Source organism: Mastacembelus armatus, chromosome 20 (genome assembly GCF_900324485.2).
Source record: "Mastacembelus armatus chromosome 20, fMasArm1.2, whole genome shotgun sequence".
In the NCBI taxonomy this organism is placed as follows: domain Eukaryota; kingdom Metazoa; phylum Chordata; class Actinopteri; order Synbranchiformes; family Mastacembelidae; genus Mastacembelus; species Mastacembelus armatus.
Window position 1 is genome coordinate 18,281,433 of NC_046652.1, and position 21,836 is coordinate 18,303,268.

Here is a 21,836-nt window from a genome sequence, read left to right on the forward strand (position 1 = left end):
TCCCTTCCCGTCCTCTCTCTTCTCTCCTCCCACCTCATGTATATTCCACCATTGAATGTTACTAACCTTGTGCTCTCTCTCTCCCCTAGTTTGTGCTCTCTCCCTCTCTCTCTGTTCTCTCTGTACCTTCTGCAGGTGTCCCTGGTCCTGGAGCTGTATGTCGCTGATGTGCAGTTACTGGTCCCACCAACCTGCAGTGTCTATTTGTTGTTTATTGTTGCTGTTCTTTTCTCTCTGCTCTATCCACTCACCCCAACCGTCGAGGCAGATGGCCGCCCAAACTGAGCCTGGTTCTGCTGGAGGTTTTTTCTTCCGTTAAAGGGAGTTTTTTCTCTCCACTGTCGCCAAGTGCTGCTCATAAGGGAATTGTTGGGTTTTTAGTTTTAGTTTTTGTAAAGTGCCTTGAGATGATTTGTATTGTGATTTGGCGCTATACAAATAAATTGAATTGAATTGAATTGATAGACTGCTGATCTGTTGGGGGACCAGGGTGCCTGTCTTCTTGAATTATATAGGACATATAACACCTTTAATGTCAGATGCTAAATCAAAATAGCACATAGGTCCACAGCTCAATAATTTGAAGTCCTATTTTTCACTTGATGTGTATTTTTAATATGTATGAAAACAACACGATAAACCAAAATCCAGAACATGATTTCAAAGAAATGCGTCACAGAAAAACACGTATGTAAACATTTGAATGGAAAACTAGTTATTTCCAAAGAGAAAGTCCATTCAGAACAAAACAGCCTCACTATAATGAACTAATCCAGGTTTTCTGACAGTTTCCTGATTTTCCTCCAGCAGCTCAGAGGAAGGCGGCCGACCCCGAGACCTACAGAGAAAAGGATTTACAGATCACTGAGTGAGGAGTTTTCCAGCCTCAGCACCTGCTCTGACTTCCTGCTTACAGCCAAATAAACAGCATTTCAGCATTTAGACCAGCTGAGTCCTGGTCTTATTGTAGCGGGTTCAACTTCTTTGTCTGTAGTTTTCTGCTGTTTCTGTTGCTGTGACATTTCACTGCAGTGTTGGGGTTTATGGAAATCTGTACATGTACATGGATGTTCTGGATCCACTGGACCTGTGGTAGGAATCCTTCCACAGAAACAATGGAGACTGTGTCATGGAGAAATAAACATACTGACTGTAAATCAGACACGTGATGTTTGGGATGCGTCTGTCACTTCTAACCACATCACCTTATGTGTCTGTTCTGTTCTTGTAATTTTATAGTATATGTTCAGCACAACAGTCAGTTGGTTTAAAGCTTTTATACAAGTTGGTTTCACTGAGTTGAGTCTGTCAGGATGAAAAATGTTAAAGCACCATAATAAAAACACTTAAAGCAGTGAAGGTAGTTAGTCTCTCTAATAGGAAATAAATGAAATCATGATTGAAGTTAAAATGATGTCTCATGGAGATTTCTCCTGAATAACAGTTCAGCTTCGACCATCAGGATAATTTGCCAGATGAGCAGATCAACAAATCGATCAATGAATCAATAACTAGTCTGAGCTTTAGCCAATCAAAGCACTTTATTGCTCTGTGTAGTGTGACAGTGAGCCAACAGCAGGCTCTTATAAAAGTGTCATTTCATCTTTTTATCAAGTGCACAAGACAAATCACACACACTTGTACCGTACAACATCAACACTAAACACACACACACACACACACACTGCCAGGGGCCATCCATTGAAAGTCCTCAGGAGCAGTTTCTCCTGTGAAGAGGCCTGAGTGTTGTGTGTTCAACAGCCAGGAAATATCTCAGGGTATCAGGCCAACACAGAAAACTCAGTTTCTTAAGTCATTACTACAGGAGGCCATTGTTCAAGCACCTCTAGTGTGAATGGCTGCTCCAGGAGTGTGTGTGTGTGTGTGTGTGTGTGTGAGAAAGACCTTTCTCATCTTGGTAACTGTTCAATTAAACTCTCTAGTGTGAGCAGCTAATTGTTCCAGCTCATTAGTGCAGTGTAATGTCCTCATATGACACAGTGTTTCAGGCTGACAGTGCTGGCTCTGGTTTACCAGAATATGCCTGAGACGGCTCTCACAGGGACATGAAGGTCATTTTGGCATTTTGTCAACTCAAAGAAACTTAAGAATCAGAATCATATTCTTGATTAGTGATTTAGTGATTTATTAAATCAGCAATAATTCAACACTTAAAGCAGCTTTTTGACCAGTTGCCTGGTGTGTATCTTTATTTTATTCCTGCTCATATGTTGGTAATTTCTTATATAAGGTTCACGGTGAGAAATGTTGGTGCTACAGTAGCAAAGGGTCATTTCTTTGATAATTTACTAATTAATTATTTGTCAGGGGCAAATTAAACCATTTTCATTTACATTTGTCATAAAAAAGAACTAATTCTGGTTGAATGTGGATCAACAAGCTGCTAAAATGTCTTCTGGCCTGTCAGCTTGAAATACACATCAAGGCCTGTGTGGTGCAGATAGAGATGAACCAGAACCAAACAAAGTGAAGCAGCATTCAGTCACTATGCTCCTCACCTGTGGAACAAACTTCCTGAACACCTGAGGTCTGCTCCAACTGTCAGCTCATTCAAACCAGGACTGAAAACCCTGTTGTTTCCTGCTGCCTTCAAATAATTGTTCCTCCTTGTTTCCTTAATGTGCTTTGACATCTTATTTGAATTGACTTTATTTGATCTAAATGTATTTGATGTTAAATGTCTTTGTTTTCAGATGCTCTTTTCCAGACTTTTAATGGAACTATCTGCCTTGTAAAGCACTTTGAGTTGCGTAGTGTATGAATGGTGCTATACTAATACATTTGCCTTTGCCTTTTACCGCATTTACAGATTCGCTCCCCTGGTCTGTCCAAATGCGTTTTGGTGCCTCAAACTGATCCACAAACTTTAGAATTTGTTGTGTAACCTCTTCTGCACCTTTGACTGCAGAGGACAGGCTTGTGGCCATTTAGTGTAGTAGTCAGTCATCACACACATATTGATAGACACTTTTGGTTTCAGCCAACCTGCCAGCTCTGTTCCCTCTAAGCTACGCTCACTGCGCAATCGCTCCCTGCTGACACGGTCTCCGCGCACAAAAAGATCCAACCTGAACTGAAAAGTGTGGACAGAACGGAAGCTGGACCACCTCAAGTGTCAGATTCAGCACAAAAGTCATTTGAAAGCGGTTGAACTTGTAAGAAGATGTAAGATGGGGATGGGGATCGGTACCTTGTTGGGGGAGAGCGCCAAAGACCGAGAGAAGAGGACCGAGCTGTCACTTGTAAAGAAATCCAACCCCGAGCAAGTTCAAGTCCTCATCGACAATATTCTACCAGCCATCAACATGATGCTTCTATGCTGCCAGTTCAACAAACTCACCATCACATGGCAAAGGATGTGAGGAAACCAGGAAGCTGGAGAAGCAGAAATGAGGCCTTTGAGTTTGTGAATTCAATGAGTCAAATAGTGCAGAATGAGACGATGTGTAAAGTTCAAATGCACCTTGGCACAGCCTGATCGTAGATGAGAGCACAGACAGCACAGAGCACAAAATGCTCGTCCTGTATATTAAATACAGGGAGGAAAATAACCTCAACCATAAAACTATGTTTGGAGGCATCATCCAGCTGACAGCAGGCACTGCTCAGGATATTGTGCAGGCAATAGCTCAGTTTGACACCAAGCAGGAACTAGACATGCAGAGAATGGTGATGCTGACCTCCCATGGTGCCTCAGTCATGCTAGGAAAGCACAACGGAGTTAAATACCAGACCTAAGTGAACAACACTGTGTGGCCCAGAGAGAGGACTTGGGCACTGATGATGTGTGGAAAGATGGACCTTTGATGCGTGATGTGAAAGTCTTCTTAGAACGGTTTGTTCCACTTTCTCTAGATCCACTGTAAAGAGGGGAAGTTGGAAGACCTAGCAAAGATCCTGGATGAGGACACACTGTCATTCAGGCCTCTGGACGAAGTGCGATGGCTGTCGCGGTACCAAGCTGTGAAAGCTGTTCTGAGGAACTACACTGTGCTGGAAGAAGACTGCAAGAGAGAATCCAGTGATGACAGAGATCCAGTAGCAAATTACTGTTACAAAAAGCTGACGGTTCAAAGTTCAAGGTTACTCTCACTGCTCTGGGAGATGTTTGGGGCAAGCTCTCACACCTGGGTCTTTCTTTTCAAAGACCCAACCTGACTGTGATGGAAGGGCACTGCTTTGAAAGAGCAAAGACTGAGAAGTTGCGTTCCCAAGACTTGACAGAGGAAAAGGATGTTAAGTGGAGTGACCGTGTCAAAGAGGCCATGAGGGCCTCATCGGCCGATAGCAGAAATACAGGTGAGATTACTGGTTTTATTCTAAGCTCTGTGATCACTTGGATGCTGGTTTTCCAGAGGATGAATTAAAGGAGGGGTCTGCATTTGACACTGAGGCATTGAGTTCAGACATCAGCTGTGAGTATGGAGCAGCAGACATTGCCACACTGGCAAAGAAGTATGAGGTCATTCTCCACCGCCCACATTCTGTGGAGCTCATTAACAGTGAATATGCTGAATTCAAGGACATAATGAGGCCAAAACCTAAACACGGGTCAATCAGCACATTCTCACATATGGTGGCTGAGACATTAAGATGTGAGGAGCTGAAACACGTCTCACAGCTTGTGGATATTTGTGCTACATTTCAAACATCCAGTGCAGATTGTGAAAGAGGCTTTAGTTTGATGAATCGTATCAAAACAGCATCCAGAAATGGTCTTGAAGTGGACCATTTGGACCAGCTGATGCCCATAAAGTCAAAGCTGCAAGCAGAGGAGGCCATCGACCTGGACAATGTGTCCAACCACTGGAGACGTGAGAAGGACAGACGGAAAAATAAAGGTGAAATTTAAGTCCTCAGTCAGATTTGTGCTCATCTAGTGTCATTTATTTACAGTTTTCATTTATGGATACTGATCATTAAATACTGTTACTAGTTTATGAGTAGTAGAAATGCAAATAATCGTGTCATCACATACTGTATTTTGCAGACAAAGAGTCACAGGACTCTCTCCCAGACCACTGTAGGACCCTCTCACCCAGTGCACAGCAGGAGCTTCACACACTGGAAGTCAGAGCTTTAGAATAAACATATTCAGTGTGTTTTCAAAACTGGAGTTTATAGTTGGCTTGGTTTGGTTGGCAGTTCATGTTTTACCATAGTTCAAATTAAATATTTATACTTCCAGTAGTGTTAACATACTACACAGGTCATGAACTAGATTTTGGTCCTTTTTATTGTAAGTGGGCTAAAGCACCTAATGAAAAGTATGTAAATGCTGAAATGTGATTCTTTTAATAAACCATGTAACTTGGATAGATGCTGTTATGACCCTGGGTCATGATTAATGAGGTTTGTTATGATTTGATTGTTGTTCGCTCTCTCTCCTCCCCTGGTTCTTGGTGTGTGTGTAGGTGAGAGAGAGAAAGGAGTGGGCGTGGAGTATAGGTGGATCCATGGGGTTGGCCCATTCAAACTAAACTGATGTTCCAGGATTGGTCCAGTCCTTCCCTGCAGAGTACAAAAGCACCAACTGTCTGCAGCCCCAGAGCTCTTCTCCATCTCTGCCACTCCCAAACCAGCACTCTTTGTTGAGAAACTCTGTATTTGTAAGAAGCCTAAGGATGTGTGCAACAAATTGTCAGTTTGAGAATTGTAACCTTAGAGAAAGGACATTTGTGACTTTAGTTGCACTGTAAATATTGAGCACCAGGCAGCATTTATTAGTAGTGAAGAGCCCAGTTATCTTTAGTTTCATTTTCTCCTGTTTTGGTGGAGTTCAGGGTAGAATACCTGTCTTTGGTTTTGTTTGGTTAGGTAAGTTTAGGGTTGCATTAGAGTTTTGGTTTGTTATTTTGGGCGTTGGTTATTAGAAGAAATAATTATTGACTATCTTTGGCAAAATAAATTGCTACCTTTACTTGTATTTGGTTTGCTGCTGGATTCTGTTGAGAGTGGGAAAGCTTGGAGAAAGCTAACATCATGTCATGTCCAGGTTTCCCCTAGGCCGGGCGTAACACAAAAAAGGAAGAGCTCCAACCTCAGAGAAAATAATATGAGGTAGAATATTCCAAAATGAATGAGGCTTTGTTAAATACTGCTTTAACCAATTTACCTTCAAAGTCTTATTGAAAGAGGCAGAATCTAAAAAACTGAATCCACCACATTCATATTTCTTTAGAACAAGGGATTTCTTGACATAATGTCTCTCATGTTTCCACAGAAAGTCCAATAACATTCTATCAATGTGTTGTGGTCTGATAACAGCTGCTATCCCACCACCACATTAGCTCTTCAGGTCTACATATATATATAAACCCAAAGCCAACTGATTATCGGCACCGTCCACAGACCTTTCATTCACATTCTTATTCATCCTGCACCGTGGTGTTTCCTTTGTTCTTATGTTCTCCTACAGGTTAGTGGCCTCCTATAGGTTAGAGGTTCTTTATAGGACAGGTTAGGACCCTTTCACCTGTCTCCAGTCCTCAGCAACATGCAGATTCAAATGGCTCTGCTCATCTTTTGTTTGGTGATCACCGGTCGCTGTGAGCGGCAGGCAGGTGGTCCAGATGCCGAGGTCCCGTCAGCCCGTCCTGTCGGCGACGCCAACAATGTGGTGGAAAGTTCTCCGGCCACCTTTCTGAACAAAACAAACCATAACCAGGGCTGGAACTAGAACAACTGGGAGAAAGAAGTTTGGTTTCCTACGGAGTAAGGGGGCACCTTTCCCAAACAGTGGCAGCAAGCGACCACTGCACCGTCACTGCAAAGACTGAGGCCACTGTCACATCTGGATGTGGACACTCAAATGTCAGGAAACAAAAAGTGGTTTAAAAAGGCAAAAAAACAAAATCAAGACATTTCCATATTTGGATCAACACCTTGATAAGAGTTTGAGGTGAAGTCATAGAAACTGTCTCCATTCAGGACCCCAGATCCCATCATGATATTACAGTCAGATATTTCACTGAGCCACATCTCTACTTCACATCAGGTCCAAGGTTCTGGAAAGGTGTGGGTCCAATTGACAGAGACTATCAATAAGGACTAAACTGGCTTCTGTTCCTTTTCCTATCACCATGTCGATCACAGCTCGAGCCCTGTCAGTCCTGGTCTTTGCTCTGGCGGACTCCATTTCTCCATGATTTATTACATCCTGCTGCAAAAGAAAGTCCAGCAGCTGGTTCAGAACTGGTTCTGACACGTCTTGAACAAACTGGGTCCGAACTAATAATAACAAGATCTTTGCTGACGGCCTCTGAAGCCTCTGTAGATTTTCATTTCTTGGAGCAGCATCTGAGGAACAAGCAGGAGAAGGACTTTTATCAACTTATGTCTCACTCACACATTTCTACCAGGCTACACTGGGGGGCAGGTCTGGTCAGTCAGAATGAGGAAAACATACGTGTCCTGTTCTGGAGGCCTGTGGGGTCAAATCAACAACAGTGGCAGGAGGTCAGACCTGCTACTTTCTGCTACTAATGGGGTTTTAAAGACTAAAGGCTAAAGGGAACAAGAAGAGCTGGAGATGATGAGTTTCATCTACAGAACATGGTCCCAGTACAGACAGACATTGATTCCTGCTGAGAACTGACCTGGCTGAGTGTGGAGCTCCAGTTCTACCTACATTAACATGCTTTTTACAGACTGTCAGAGCAAACAGATCGAGGCTGTGATGCTATGATGCTGCAGGTGGACGAAGACTTTACCAGTCAGGTCAACACTGAGATTCCAGACTTCAGACTGGTGACCGTCACCAGTCCATCACCGTGCTGCCTGATTGTTCCAAATATCTGCCAACTTCATTTCAAAAACACTTAGTAAAATCATACTTTAAAAATTAGATGAAGACAATGTTTCAATGTTACTCACAGGATTTGACTTTGGAACATTGAGTCACTGTTTCCCCATAGAGGCCAAACCTGTTGGAACAAACCTCAGTTAGAAGGTGAGTAAATAAATAATCAGATTCTCTTTTCCTCCTTTTTATTTCCTCCTTCTCTCAGCAGGCGTCCACATACAAGGAGTCATCAAACCCTCAACTAGCTCCAGACAATACACTGCACCACCACACATCATGGATCTGCAACGTGTGTGTTCTGTCCAGTCCCTGCTGACAATCCCATCAGATTTCTCCTCAGTTCATCACAGGCTGTAGTTTGGATTCATTCCTTCACATTATGGATTAAACTGTTCACTGCTAGAATTAGATCAGACTCAACTGAAATGATCACAAACCTTCAATTGACCTGATTTGCTGATTCAGAGCCCACATGACCTCTGACAGAACCTAGGACTCAGCCCACTGCTCTGATCTTCACTGTGACTTTAAGGTGAACCAGGATTTGGTTCAGACTGGGATCCTGTTTGAAGACTGACTGGAGTTTTTCCACTTTGTTGATTGGCTACTGATAAATTCTCATGTGAGACATTAAACTGATCCTGCTTCAGTGCAAGTTAGCTATAGATGACTATATTGATCAACCCAGTTTCCATGGTGACCGACCAGGCCAAAGTGAACCAGTGTTTGTTGGATTGAAATGCAGGAATTAAGCTCAACCTCAGCTGCCTGACATTGATCTGGATAAAAGACTGTTTTTGTGTTCCTGACTCACTGACTTCATCAGCAACAGTCGTCTTCACATCAACTCAAACACATGATCACAACAAGCTTCTGGCTGATCTGATTGGCTGACTGTTGTCTCTCTCTCTGTCTTTCTGTCCAATCCTGAAGCCTGTCCCTGTTCTCCTCTCACAGCTTCACTGAGAAGGTTGGAGCTTTACAGGAAATCCTGGATCTTTGCTTTGATACTGACTGGGTTTAGCCCAATCCTGCTGAAAGCACCATGGACTGACCAGCCCTCTACTGACCTCAGAGTCTGCAGGCTACAGTCTGGACTCTGGACAAGATCACACAGCTGCTGCACATCTGGATCCTTCAGGTTGTTGTAGCTCAGGTCCAGGTCGCTCAGATGGGAGGGGTTGGACTTCAGAGCTGAGACCAGATAACCACAGGTGGTCTTTGACAAACTGCAGCTCCTCAACCTGAATAAAGAAGCAAAGAGGTGACGTTAGAAACCAAAGTTCCTCTTGAAAGTGTTGAATGTTTCAGAATGTGTTCAGAGCTGAAGAAGGTTTAGAAAGTCGAAGTTTAGAAAGTGGAAACTCCAAACAGCTGAAGCCAACAGGATGCAGGTTCAAAGCAGTCCCATCCAAAAAGGGACAAAGAGCTGTCATTAATATGAATGCCAACATGCTGCTGCTTCAATAAAGACGGAGTGACTTCAGCTCTGAAACTCTGCCAGCTCCACCTGTGGCTCCATCTATACAAACTCATGTTGTGCAGCCACATTTCTCTGAGAGGGAAAACAGCCTTTCCCATGAAGATCCTCAGTGTGGATCAGTCTAATATCAGCCTCATGTCTGCAGTTTAGTGTCAGCACAACTTTCACATCACATTCATCTCAGCACACAACCTAAACATGGGGTTTGACCTCAGAGTCTCCAGTCTACAGTCTGGACTCTGCAGTCCACCACACAGCTGCTGCACTCCTGGATCCTGCAGGTTCCTGTTCCAGCTCAGGTCCAGGTGTCTCAGATGGGAGGGGTTGGACTTCAGAGCTGAGACCAGATAACCACAGCTGGTCTCTGACAAACTGCAGCTCATCAACCTGAATAAAGAAGCAAAGACCAACTTCCTGTTTTCTTATTGAACAAACATGAACAATGAATAGAACAACACAATATTATAAATACAACACAAGTGTCAATAGAAACTGGTCCATCCAGGCTGTTATGATGAAATTAGCTGAGGTGTGAATTGATGTCACTTTAACATGAAGAAGAAAGTGCAGAAAGATGAAAAATCTCTGACTTCAATTCAAAGTCATTGTGAGAAACAGGAATTTCCATGTGATGTTTTAAATTCGATTCATATGGAGTTAAACTTTCCAACATCTGGTCATGTTGGGTGGGATTGGTTCATTTGACACAGTGGTGCTCGGGCTTTTAGCCTTGCTAGTCTTGGCCCATGAGGCAGCAACAGTAGCAAGGCAGGTTTTGACGCCACGCAGCATCTTCTTTCTTTAAAGCCAAAATATTTCCACACAACTGACACACTGTTCCTCTTTGGCACTAAAGGTTCCATAGAGTCGGGTTCTGTGGAGCCCGAGGCCACTGGACAACAGATCAAGGTCCAATAGCAACATGGATCAAGGTAATGCTTTGTCTGTCAACTGATCTACTGTTTCTTACATGTTGGGACCAGAGGGTCCTCACAGGACTTTGTCCATTGAGGGATTATTAGGCTGCACTAACTGGGACTCCCAACAGGTGAGTCCAAGGTCAACCACCTGCTCCAAATCCAATGGCAACATCTAAAAAAGGGGCCAATAATCTAGTCCAGGACCTGTTTGGATTTCTGTGAGGAAGAAGCTGTCTGGAAGTTGAGGTTCAGCTTGTGCTTAGGGTTCACCAAGTAGTGCTTCTGGTTTGGCTTTGTCTCCAGGAAATCAGTGGAAGTCAATGGAATGTCCTCTGAAGTGATGGAAACACACCTGTCTGTGTGTGTTCTCAACCATCAATATCAATGATCAAAGAAATATTTCTACTGCATCAAAGAAACTGGATCCATTTCCAACAAATATTAGTTCAGAGGATTTTCTGCTGACACATGTGACTCTTTAGACACAATGAGACCAACTTTCTGTGAGACTCAGTCATTTGGGACTAAAGACTGAATTTAGCCTCAGAAAAATCCAAAGACAGGAAAAGAAAATCAACTTCAATAGAAGTTATGTCTGTGCAAACACTGAGTTCAAACAATAATTCAACACTAAAGATCTACAATAGGAACAAACAGTCAGTGAACTGACCTCAGAGTCTCCAGTCTACAGTCTGGACTCTGCAGTCCACCACACAGCTGCTGCACTCCTGGATCCTGCAGGTTGTTCAGACTCAGGTCCAGGTGTCTCAGATGGGAGGGGTTGGACTTCAGAGCTGAGACCAGATAACCACAGCTGGTCTCTGACAAACTGCAGCCCCTCAACCTGAATAAAGAATCAAAGAAGGAGATCCAATGTGACACTGATGTTGATGACAATGAGGATGGTGATGATGATGATGACAATTCTTCTTCTTTTCATTAGAATAATGAGATGAGATCAACTTGATTAATCCCTGAAGGGAAATGTAGAATGATAATAATGAGAAGAATAATATGAGAACAGTCAGAATAATAGTAATAATAGTCTGACTATATCATGATATTATTGTCAGCACATGGGAAGAGAAGCTGCTTTCCAGCCAACAGCAGAATCAATCTAGTTGATGGCTCATACTGTCACTGTGCAGCTTTAAAGTTTCCTGCTTAAAGTTTGTTGACCCAGTTCCAAAGTGCAGCAAAACAATGCATTGAATTGTTCCTCCTTATTCTATCTGAGCCAAGGAAGCTCCCCCAGGCTCTCCTGTCTCCTGTCTCTTCCCTCTCTGCATCTTCTTCTCTGGCTTTATTGGCTGCAGCCTCAGCACAGCACAGAGGTAAAGCAGCAGCAGCAGCAGCAGCAGCTCAGACACTAAACACAGCTCAACCACCTGGACACATGATTTCATCTGTGTGTCTCTGTGCTCCACATGTGCTTTCATTTCTATGGGATCAACTTTATAGAGACACTGTGGATTTGTTCTTCACAATGAGATTTGGATCAGGGAACAAACTGGGTGGACAGTGTCAGGACCAAAAGCTGCTGGCTTCAGTTCAGGAACAAAAACTACTCAAAGCTTCTTCACACAGCATCAGGATTTGAGGCCTTGGCAATGACAACAGGCTGACAACTGCTTTCTAATGGCCCAGTCCCAATGCACAGACCAGATCATGTCCTTGTGTTGGGACTGATCCCCACTGTGTCATTGGCCACTAAACACAAGCTTTGGAATCCCATTCATAGATTGTTGACAACTGACTGTGTCATATGTTTTCTCTGAGTTTCATCAAGTGAGAAAAATCTGATAGAAATGCAGAGAATATCCAACATCATCGTCAGCAAACTGATGCTTATTGTGTGGTTTTTGGGACAAAGCAAGACCCAATGTCCACTACAGGGACGTGTTCTTCCCCAAAAAGAAAGAGGACTTTGTTTCTCACGGCCCAAAGTCTTCACTTCTATTCCAAAATGGAAATATTCCAACCTTTTTCCTTCTGGCTCTCAGGAGGATCAGGTCAGATATTAGTCTGGTCCAATATTGACATATTGTTGGGATCAAAACTTGGACAAACACTGGACAGTTTCAGTTGAAACAGTTTCAGCTTTGGACTGTTTCCACAGTTTGTTTAGAAACACAAAGGATTCAGAACAACTTCCTGACAGATGACATTTTTGGGACACTCTGTTCTTCAAAGCTTCTATAGAAAGAAACACATCATTATTAATATGACTATTCAATATGAGTGAACACACATTATTGAAGACAGCTCAGTGAAATGAAGTGAAACTGAAGGAATCATTCTTAGTCTGCTGAGAATAGAAGAACAATGAAAACACTGAATGGAACAACCAACATTCACAGGAGCTTTAGTTGTGGATTCAACATCTAAGATCTACAATAGGAACAGTCAGTCAACTGACCTCAGAGTCTCCAGTCTACAGTGTGGACTCTGCAGTCCACCACACAGCTGCTGCACTCCTCGATCCTTCAGATTTTTGTTATGACTCAGGTCCAGTTCTCTCAGATGGGAGGGGTTGGACTTCAGAGCTGAGGCCACGACTTCACAGTGAGTCTCTGAGAGTCCACAGCCAGAAAGTCTGTGAGGACACATATATTAGAAAAGCTGTTATTATGACAGAGACAATATATTGAGTTGAATCACTTGATGTCAAACAGGGACATGTCCTGTTGTGTCTTCACATCAGTGGTTCAGCTGATCTTCTCTCAGTGGGTTGGACATGAAATAAGAATTCTTCTCTCTCTCTGTCACACTGCACACGCTTCATCTTTGTTCTGCTTTCATCTTGGACAGGAAGCAGAGAAAACTGAGTTCCTTTGGAACTTCCACAACAGGCCTGTCCCTGTTTATTCCAATGTTGGACATTTGTCCACATGTGGCAGAAAAACATCAGTGTGTGAAGAGAAACAGAAGAAAAATGTGTCCCATGGAAAAACCATTGGAAAGAAAAAGAAGAACTGTGTTCATTCACTGGACAGAGAGAAAAAAACAACAGGAACATCTGCAGCTTTTGGACTGACACCATTTGGAACAGCTCAAGAACATCTGGGACAAAATCCAGCTGCTGTCATTCTCACAATAAACAAGAGGAACATTATGGTGATGATCACCCAAGTGAAAAATCAATCTATTGTTTCAGACTTCAATTCTACTTTTAGCAGATAAAGTGTGTTCACACATTTTACCAAGTGTATTTGTGCTTGTGTTGAAACGTAGTAAAAGTACATTTTTGGTGAGTCTCCAAAGTACAAGATTAGTCAAAGAGTTACTGAGACAACAAAAGCAGATTCAAAGTCAATGTTTGCAAAGTATATTGAAATGATCTCATTACTTCATTAGTCTGCAACACAAAGTCAGTGGCTCATTTTCACAACAAATACTCAAATACTTGGAAAAATATACTTTGCATACTTTTTTCACATTTCAAACCTCATTCTATTGTATTTCATACATAGTTCAAATGAGTTCAGAGTATATTTCAAGTACATTTACTTTGGCTCAAAGTCTATTAGTAATACACTGTCAGTTTAATGTCACTATAGATTTTTGACATTTGCAACAAGTCAACTTCAAATGTTTCATGTATATTTTAACAGTAGTGTAGTATTTTGGGCAGCAAAAGTACCCAATAATACGTGAAAAATAGGTTTTTCATGTACTAAAGCAGATTTATACTGCAGCTTCCAGCAACTTCACTGGTTTCATTTTAACACAACTTCAAGTATTTCAAAGTATTTCAAAAGTATACTCAATATACTTTTAGAAAATATACAAAAATAGATTTTTTTCACTTGGGCACATCTGGACTTACTCAGCCTTTCTGCAGTTCCTCACAGCTGGAATCAGTCTCTGTCGTCCCTGGTCTGATGTGTTGTACTTCTTCAGGTCCAACTCATCCAGAACCTCCTCTGACATCTGCAGCATGTAGGCCAGAGCTGAGCACTGGATCTCAGAGAGACTCTTCTCTGATCTGTTCCCTGACTTCAGGAACTCTTGGATCTCCTGATGGACTGAGTGGTCGTTCAGCTCCATCAGACAGTGGAAGATGTTGATGCTTCTGTCAGGAGAGATATCAACTTTGTTCATCTCCTTCAGGTTGTTGATGGCTCTCTGAATGGTTCCTGGACTGGTCTCTATCTGACCCAGCAGGCCTCCAAAGACTCTCTGGTTGGACTCCAGACAGAGGCCATGAAGGAAGCGGACAAACAGGTCCAGGTGGCCACTTTTACTGTCCAAGGATTTGTCCATGGCTCCCAACATGAAATCATCCAGAGATGGGTAGTAATCACTGTCCATGGTATCATCATCATTAGGTAAATGAGGATTTTCCGATTTTTTTTTTTTTTTTTGAAAAAGTCTTTTAAACTTAAAAAAAGTCTCCTCTTTATTTTTCACTTTGTTTTGACTAGGACGCTCACTGTTTTCATTCTTCTTAGAAAAAGGCTGTTTTCCTTTGTTTTCCCTCTTTAAATTTTCGTACTTTTCCCCCAGGAACTTCTCCAGTACCTGTGTCTTCCCCTTGGTGTAACAGTGGACCATGTAGACTGCAGCCAGAAACTCCTGAACACTCAGATGAACAAAGCAGTAGACTGATTTCTGGAAGATCACACTCTCTCTTTTGAAGATCTCTGTACAGACTCCTGAGTACACCGAGGCCTCTGGGACATCCAGACCACACTGCTCCAGGTCTTCTTGGTAGAACATGATGTTTCCTTCCTCCAGCTGTTCAAACGCCAGCCTCCCCAGCTTCAGAAGAACTTCCCCGTCCGCCTTCGTCAGCTGCCGTGGACTCGTCTCATGTCCCTCATGGTACTTGTGCTTCTTCCTGTTTGTTTGAACCAGCAGGAAGTGTGAGTACAGGTCAGTCAGGGTCTTGGGCAGCTCTCCTCTCTGCTCTGTGGTCAACATGTGCTCCAGAACTGTAGCAGTGATCCAGCAGAAGACTGGGATTTGACACATGATGTGGAGGCTCCTGGATGCCTTAATGTGTGAGATGATTCTGCTGGACAGCTCTTCATCCCTGGACCTCCTCCTGAAGTACTCCTCCTTCTGGGCGTCAGTGAAGCCTCGGACTTCTGTCAGCCTGTCCACACAAGTAGGAGGGATCCGATTGGCCGCCGCGGGTCGGGAAGTTATCCAGACCAGAGCCGAGGGAAGCAGATTCCCCTGGATGAGGTTTGTCAGCAGCTCGTTGACCGATGCCTCCTGTGTGACATCAGACACCACCTTCCTGTTGTTGAAATCCAGTGAAAGTCTGCTTTCATCCAGGCCGTCAAAGATGAACAGAACTTTACAGACAGCCAGCTGCTCTGCTGTGACCTTCTGTAATGTTGGATGGAAAACATGGAGCAGCCTGAGAAGACTGATCTGCTCATCTTTGATCAGGTTCAGCTCCCTGAACGAAAGCAGGACCAGCAGACTGACGTCTTGGTTGTCTGAGCCCTCTGCCCAGTCCAGACTGAACTTCTGCACTGAGAAGGTTTTTCCAACACCAGCAATGCCGTTGGTCAGAACCACTCTGATGGGTCTCTGCTGGTCAGGGGAGGCTTTAAAAATCTCATGGCACTTGATTGGAATGTCATGGAGGGTCTCCATCTTGGAAGTGGTCTCCAGCTGCCTGACCTCATGTTGGGTATTTACCTCTTCACTTAGTCCCTCTGTGATGTAGAGCTCAGTGTAGAACCTGTTGAGGAGGGTTCCACTTCCTGTTGGATCAGGTCCTTCAGTCACATGTTCACATCTGGTCCTCAGACTGGTCTTATGTTGATCTAAAACTTCCTGCAGACCAGAGTCAACTGAAAGACAAGAAACACTGAGACTAGAGAAAGAATCTGAGGACAGAAAAGGTTTTTGTGACGTTTCTAATCCTCTTAAATGTCGATGCTGTGTGAGAGAACAACCACAGGATGAAACAAGATGTCCTGTTTTCAGAGACCAGGACATCAGCAGACAGATGGACAGTCTTACTTTGGACAGTGCTGCTCTGACAGGACCGGAGCTCCTCCACAGAAATTCCACTGCTCTTCTGTCTATAAAAACATTTGTGTAGACGTTAAAGGTCACAGGTTGTCCTTTGTGTTTTGTGGACCTACATGAGCCCATCCAGGCCTGTAGTTGGACACATGCAGTCGCCTGGAGCACCTCCAGCTATAGCAGGACTCTGGTCTGGGGGGTCTATACTCACTGTTTTAGAAACCAGTTGAACACAGTGTGTGTGTAGATTCCTGTCTTTGTGTGAACACACAGTTTTAGCCCTCTGGTCCCTGGTATCTACCTGGTTCCTTCAAATCTGTCTAAGTACTGAACCATCTCCAGTTTAGAGTAGAAACAGGCTCTTACTGTGGGTCTGAGGGTCCAGGTTCAGGACTGAAGTTTAGAGGAAAAATTTTGGAACGGTCACTCTTCAAAGACAGACAGCTGGATCCTGGAAAACCTGGTCTCTGTCTGCAGAAAGGACAAATATTTGACATGTATCAATACCTGTAAGGGCAGAAGTCAAATGTAACACGGCCTGTGATCAGGATCTGATCATGACTCATACTGGACTTCAGTAAAGAAGTCAGAGCACATAAAATGGTAAAGTCCTGATCCCATACACAGTGAGTGGAGTCTCTGGACCAGATCCTATAGCAGAGCTGTGGTGTAAACATTTCAGCTCCCAGTTTAACTGTGTTCCCAGTTGATGATACTGAGTCCTTCCAAACACCAGGAAACTGGACCATATCACACCAGTTCTCAGACCACTACACTGGCTTCCCGTTAGTCAAAGGATAGATTTTAAAATCTTATTGCTAGTTTATAAAGCACTAAATGGTTGTGGACCAAAATATATTCAAGATGTATTAGTTCCCCATGAGGTTTCCAGACCCCTCAGGTCATCTGGGACAGGTCTACTGTGTGTTCCCAGAACCAGAACCAAACAAAGTGAAGCAGCATTCAGTCACTATGCTCCTCACCTGTGGAACAAACTTCCTGAACACCTGAGGTCTGCTCCAACTGTCAGCTCATTCAAACCAGGACTGAAAACCCTGTTGTTTCCTGCTGCCTTCAAATAATTGTTCCTCCTTGTTTCCTTAATGTGCTTTGACATCTTATTTGAATTGACTTTATTTGATCTAAATGTATTTGATGTTAAATGTCTTTGTTTTCAGATGCTCTTTTCCAGACTTTTAATGGAACTATCTGCCTTGTAAAGCACTTTGAGTTGCGTAGTGTATGAATGGTGCTATACTAATACATTTGCCTTTGCCTTTACTGAGAGTAATGACTCCCAGACTATAATGTCATATGAGCTGCTCTGAGATCAGCTGTCTGAAAACAAAGCCAGTGGATCAGAGACCTCTTCAGTCCTCTAGTCCACTATTTGTTTTCCTGCTTGTATGTCTCATGGTTCTGACCAGACTCTGTGTTATCTGTCCTGTTAGTGCCACTGATTAAAGATAAGGCATCATAGAACATCAGGGGCCCATTTTCTGAGTGGGACACTATTCAAAGTGTTGGAAACTATTTTGTTAGATGGATTCAATGGTTCATTTATTCCACAGATCATCAGTTTGGCTTTATGGCTCTTTCAGACTCTCCCCCTTCAAAGGTGGACAGGTCAGGGGTTAAGCCATCATACACAGCTGACTGACTGCTGGGACCAACCAGAGGGAGGGGGGGTTACTCTGTGCTGCACATGAACCAGGGATCCCTGATCTTACTGTCTTTGATGAGCCTTAAAAACAGCTCAGACTGCAGGAAGGGTCTGACAGAAGATCCCAGTGGTTTGGAAACTCTGTCTTTTTCAAACTTTCATTTCAACTTGTATGAGACAATAAAGATGATTGTGGTCCTGATGCTGAATGGATCAAAGTCCTGTTTTGACCCTTATTCCAGCTGCTGTTTCAGTCTTCAGCCCCTTAACACTGGTCAGTGTTTGATGCTGTGGCTGTGCTTCCTCCAGTCCCACAGTCTTAGAGAAACTGGCTCCCAGTGTTTTCTCCTGGCCATGAATATTCCAAACCCTCCTCCTCTCTTCTTCTGCTGTCCTCACTTCTGAATCCTTCTTCTTCAGGGTCTGTGGGGGCTTTCTTTGGTTTGCTCATTGACTTTATTCATTATTTCCACCTTTCTTTTTTCAACAAACTATTCCAACTGATCCAACATGTTTGATGGAAAACAACATTTCAAACCAGTTGGATGTTGACTCTGTTCAAAAAGACAAATATTAAACAGCATGTTCACTTTTGGACAACAAGAACCTGTGTCATTATTCTCCATGGTTCTCTCTTTATTTACCTGCACCACAACTCAGTAGTCCACACCTAGTACAGTATACAGCAGGCTCTTACTTTGGATCTGAGGGTCCAGGTTCAGGACTGAAGAGTGGAGGACGATCTTTGGACCTGTCACTCTTCATGGACAGACAGCTGGATCCTGCAGACCCTGGTCTGTCCTCCTCTTGCCCCCCACAAAGACTCATCTTCTGTGGTCTGAGAGGGAAACCAGGGACCCTGGAGACCAGAGGAACAAACCCAGTCAGCTGTCCCCCTGTATCGGCAGCAGCTTCTTATTGATTGGACATTAATAATAATAATAATAATAATACTTTTATTTATAAGGCGCTTTAAGAACAGCAAGAGCTGACACAAAGTGCCGTACACCAAAACAAAGAATTTACATATATATATATATATATATATATATATATACATACATATATACACATTATCATTACATTAGTTTGATGGAACCATCCCAGAGACACAGTGTGACTGTGACGTCAGGAAACACAAGTCTAAACTCAATCCCAACATTCATCAATGACATGGATCAATATGTGCAGGTGTCATATTAACACTCACCCTGCTTCCCACTTCCTGTTTCCTCCTTCTTCTTCTCTGTGGACTTTAAAATGGAGTCTGACTTCACACTTTGCTCTTCTTCACATGTGGCAGCGAGTGGACGCTCTGCAACACAAACAGGAAGTCAACAACATCACAGGAAGTTCTCAGAGTCGCTCACAGCTCATCTGAAAATAAAGTGAAGTGTCCTGTTATTTCTAGCACCACCTTTTCTGGATTCTCCGCCCCCCATAGGCACAGACCAACACATTTCAGTCCCATTTCATAAAGATCCAGTTTATAGATGGAAACAAAGAGGCAACTCCACCTGACAGTTAGCTTCCCTTAGCATAGCATCTTTATCCTTCACAGTTTGCTGGAATTCCAGAGTTTTCATTCCTTCCTGGTTTCTATGAGACAGACACTGGTCTTATGGCAGCCAGTTTCCAGAACAGGAAGAACCAAAGATGATGGATCCTTGGAATCATTCCTCAGAGACCTGGACCTGCATCTGAAATATCATCCTACACAAATATTAGTGTTCCAGTCAACCAGGTCTTTTGCGTTTGGGGAGGAAAATGCACATTGGGACTGGAACCAGGTCTCCTGGATCATCCAGACATCCAGACTCCTGCCTTCATACACACACATGCATTAGGAGACTCCCCTGTACCAACATGGTGGCCTAAATATATTTACATGACATTTATGGATCGAAGCTCGTTAAACAAGAAGATGATTGAAAAACACAATTTGTTCTTTGTTTCTTCATCCACAACTTTGGTCGTACTAAGCTACAAGCTATAAAATTCCTGGCTGTGCCGAACCAGTGACTCCTCCCTCTGGATTTAGTGAGCTCTGTGACAGTTACTGCTTGTACAAGTAAAACTGACTGAACCTCTGAAGGTCGTTCTCTGAGTCTATTTGTTCAGTTTTTCTCCAACATCCTTTAATTTGTCTTTCATCCTCCCTAAGGTGGTTTTAAAGAGCTGATGTTAAAGTGCCAAGTGCAAATCTATGTCTTGACCAGAGGAAAAGATTTGGTAGAAATTGGTGTTTTGTGGCTGTTTTGTAGACTTAAGCAGAACTAAAGTCCGATAGTGGATGTGGGACTGACGGCATCAGGATCAGTTTTCAGGGTTTCACTTCCTGAGTCATGATCCCTCTGGTTAACTGCACCCAAAATATCTCAACCTTCGACACATGAGACTCATCATTTCCGCTGTAAAATGTTCAAGGAGAGTCTGGAAAACTCTCACATCCAGGAAACAATAAGACTATTAGACCCAAACACAAACAGAGGTGGGGAAACAAGTGCAACCACAGACCAAAACAGGGCTCCAGGGTCTGACAAAGATCTCCTTGTTGTCTGGTCCCTGACTCTCCTGTTGAAGCTTCAGGACAAACGCTGCAGTAACAACATTAGTGTTTATCTGAGACTGTCAGTGAAGGTTAGAGCCTCAGTGTCAGACTGAAGACGCTCCTGGTCCTGGAATGAAGTCAGACCAGTGTGTTCAGGTCAGTCCCAGCCAAACACACATTAACCAACAGCCACAGACACACACAGATGTGAGGCCACATACTTGTTGACTGTCATTTCAAATTGCTGTATAACTTGGTAATGAGGCAGTCATGTCGTTTGGAATATTTTACTGTAGGTGTGCTGGACCTTTAAGGCTGATTTTTGGGCCCACCACCCAGAGCCTGACCCCCCAAGAAGGTCTGACATTATATTTTTAGATTATTACATAAAAACAACAACAACAACATGTTTTGTGTCAGAGTTCTCACCTCTACAAAATGACTGAAAAGAAACTAAACAGATAGAACCTTTAAATCCAGATCCAGATGTGTCAGAGTTACTGACATCACTGACATCACAAGACCCTGACAGACCAGAGACCACCCTCACCCCTTTAAATCCAGATCCAGATGTGTCAGAGTTACTGACATCACTGACATCACAAGACTCTGACAGACCAGAGACCACCCTCACCCCTTTAAATCCAGATCCAGATGTGTCAGAGTTACTGACATCACTTTCTATCAGGCTGAGAAACCACATGACTCTGATAAAGTCTGACAGGAAACATAAAATTGGATCAGTACTCACAGGTCTCCAGGTCTCCTCTGTCCTCTTCCAATGTTTTCTGATCAAACAGCTGCAGCCTCTGTGCTTTGATTGGTTACTCACTGTGGCCCCGCCCCTTTCCATTTACTGGAAATCACCTGTGTGATTCAGGAGGCGTGAACAGGTGAGAAGAGTATGAGGAAACAGTTCAGGCTGAGGACACACACACACACACACACACACACACACACACACACTTGTTTTTCTATTTCGTGAGGCCCAACAATTTTTTAACCACTTGTGGGGTCCACCCTTTCCAGTAGTTCTAGACCTCTGTAAAAAATCAGAGAAGCTTAAAAAAAACCCTGACCACAAATATTACTTAAATTTAAGAGAATTCAAAACTTTTATTTCCAAACCAGTTTTTCTAGAGCTTGTGGGGTCCATATCTAACATTTAGTACTTGTGAGGTCCACTTGTACACACACCAGTTTTTCAGCCCCTTATAGAGTCTGACTAACGATCAGTATTTGAGGTCTACACATTAACACACGTACACATTTCCAGTTTTTAAAATTGTAGCAGGGAACAAAATCTTTAGAGACATTATCAGTTTCTCTTTATCTTATTTTATTTTTTTATCTTATTTGTGAAAGAAATTTCTATTCTATTTTACATCCATTAGAAGCAGCAT

At 43.1% G+C, this 21,836-nt stretch overlaps 2 protein-coding genes and 1 long non-coding RNA gene across 3 annotated transcripts in view; 1 reads left to right on the forward strand and 2 right to left on the reverse strand.

Annotated features, from left to right (window-relative positions):
* LOC113121849 (uncharacterized) overlaps positions 1–21,836 on the forward strand; it is a 1,077,549-nt gene that overhangs the window by 18,779 nt on the left and 1,036,934 nt on the right.
* LOC113121865 (protein NLRC3-like) overlaps positions 4,233–21,836 on the reverse strand; it is a 57,927-nt gene continuing 40,323 nt past the window's right edge. Inside the window, 5 exon segments of the mRNA XM_026292718.1 lie at positions 4,233–7,320; positions 7,897–7,946; positions 8,896–9,069; positions 9,519–9,695; positions 12,648–12,824. Of these exon segments, the coding sequence (XP_026148503.1) occupies positions 7,010–7,320; positions 7,897–7,946; positions 8,896–9,069; positions 9,519–9,695; positions 12,648–12,824 (889 nt within the window). The 3' untranslated portion in view covers positions 4,233–7,009.
* LOC113121927 (uncharacterized) lies at positions 19,163–21,346 on the reverse strand. Its single transcript, XR_003294805.1, has 3 exons — positions 21,185–21,346; positions 19,400–19,582; positions 19,163–19,197 (listed from the first exon to the last, which is right to left on the reverse strand). It is a non-coding gene; the product is annotated as an uncharacterized LOC113121927 (long non-coding RNA).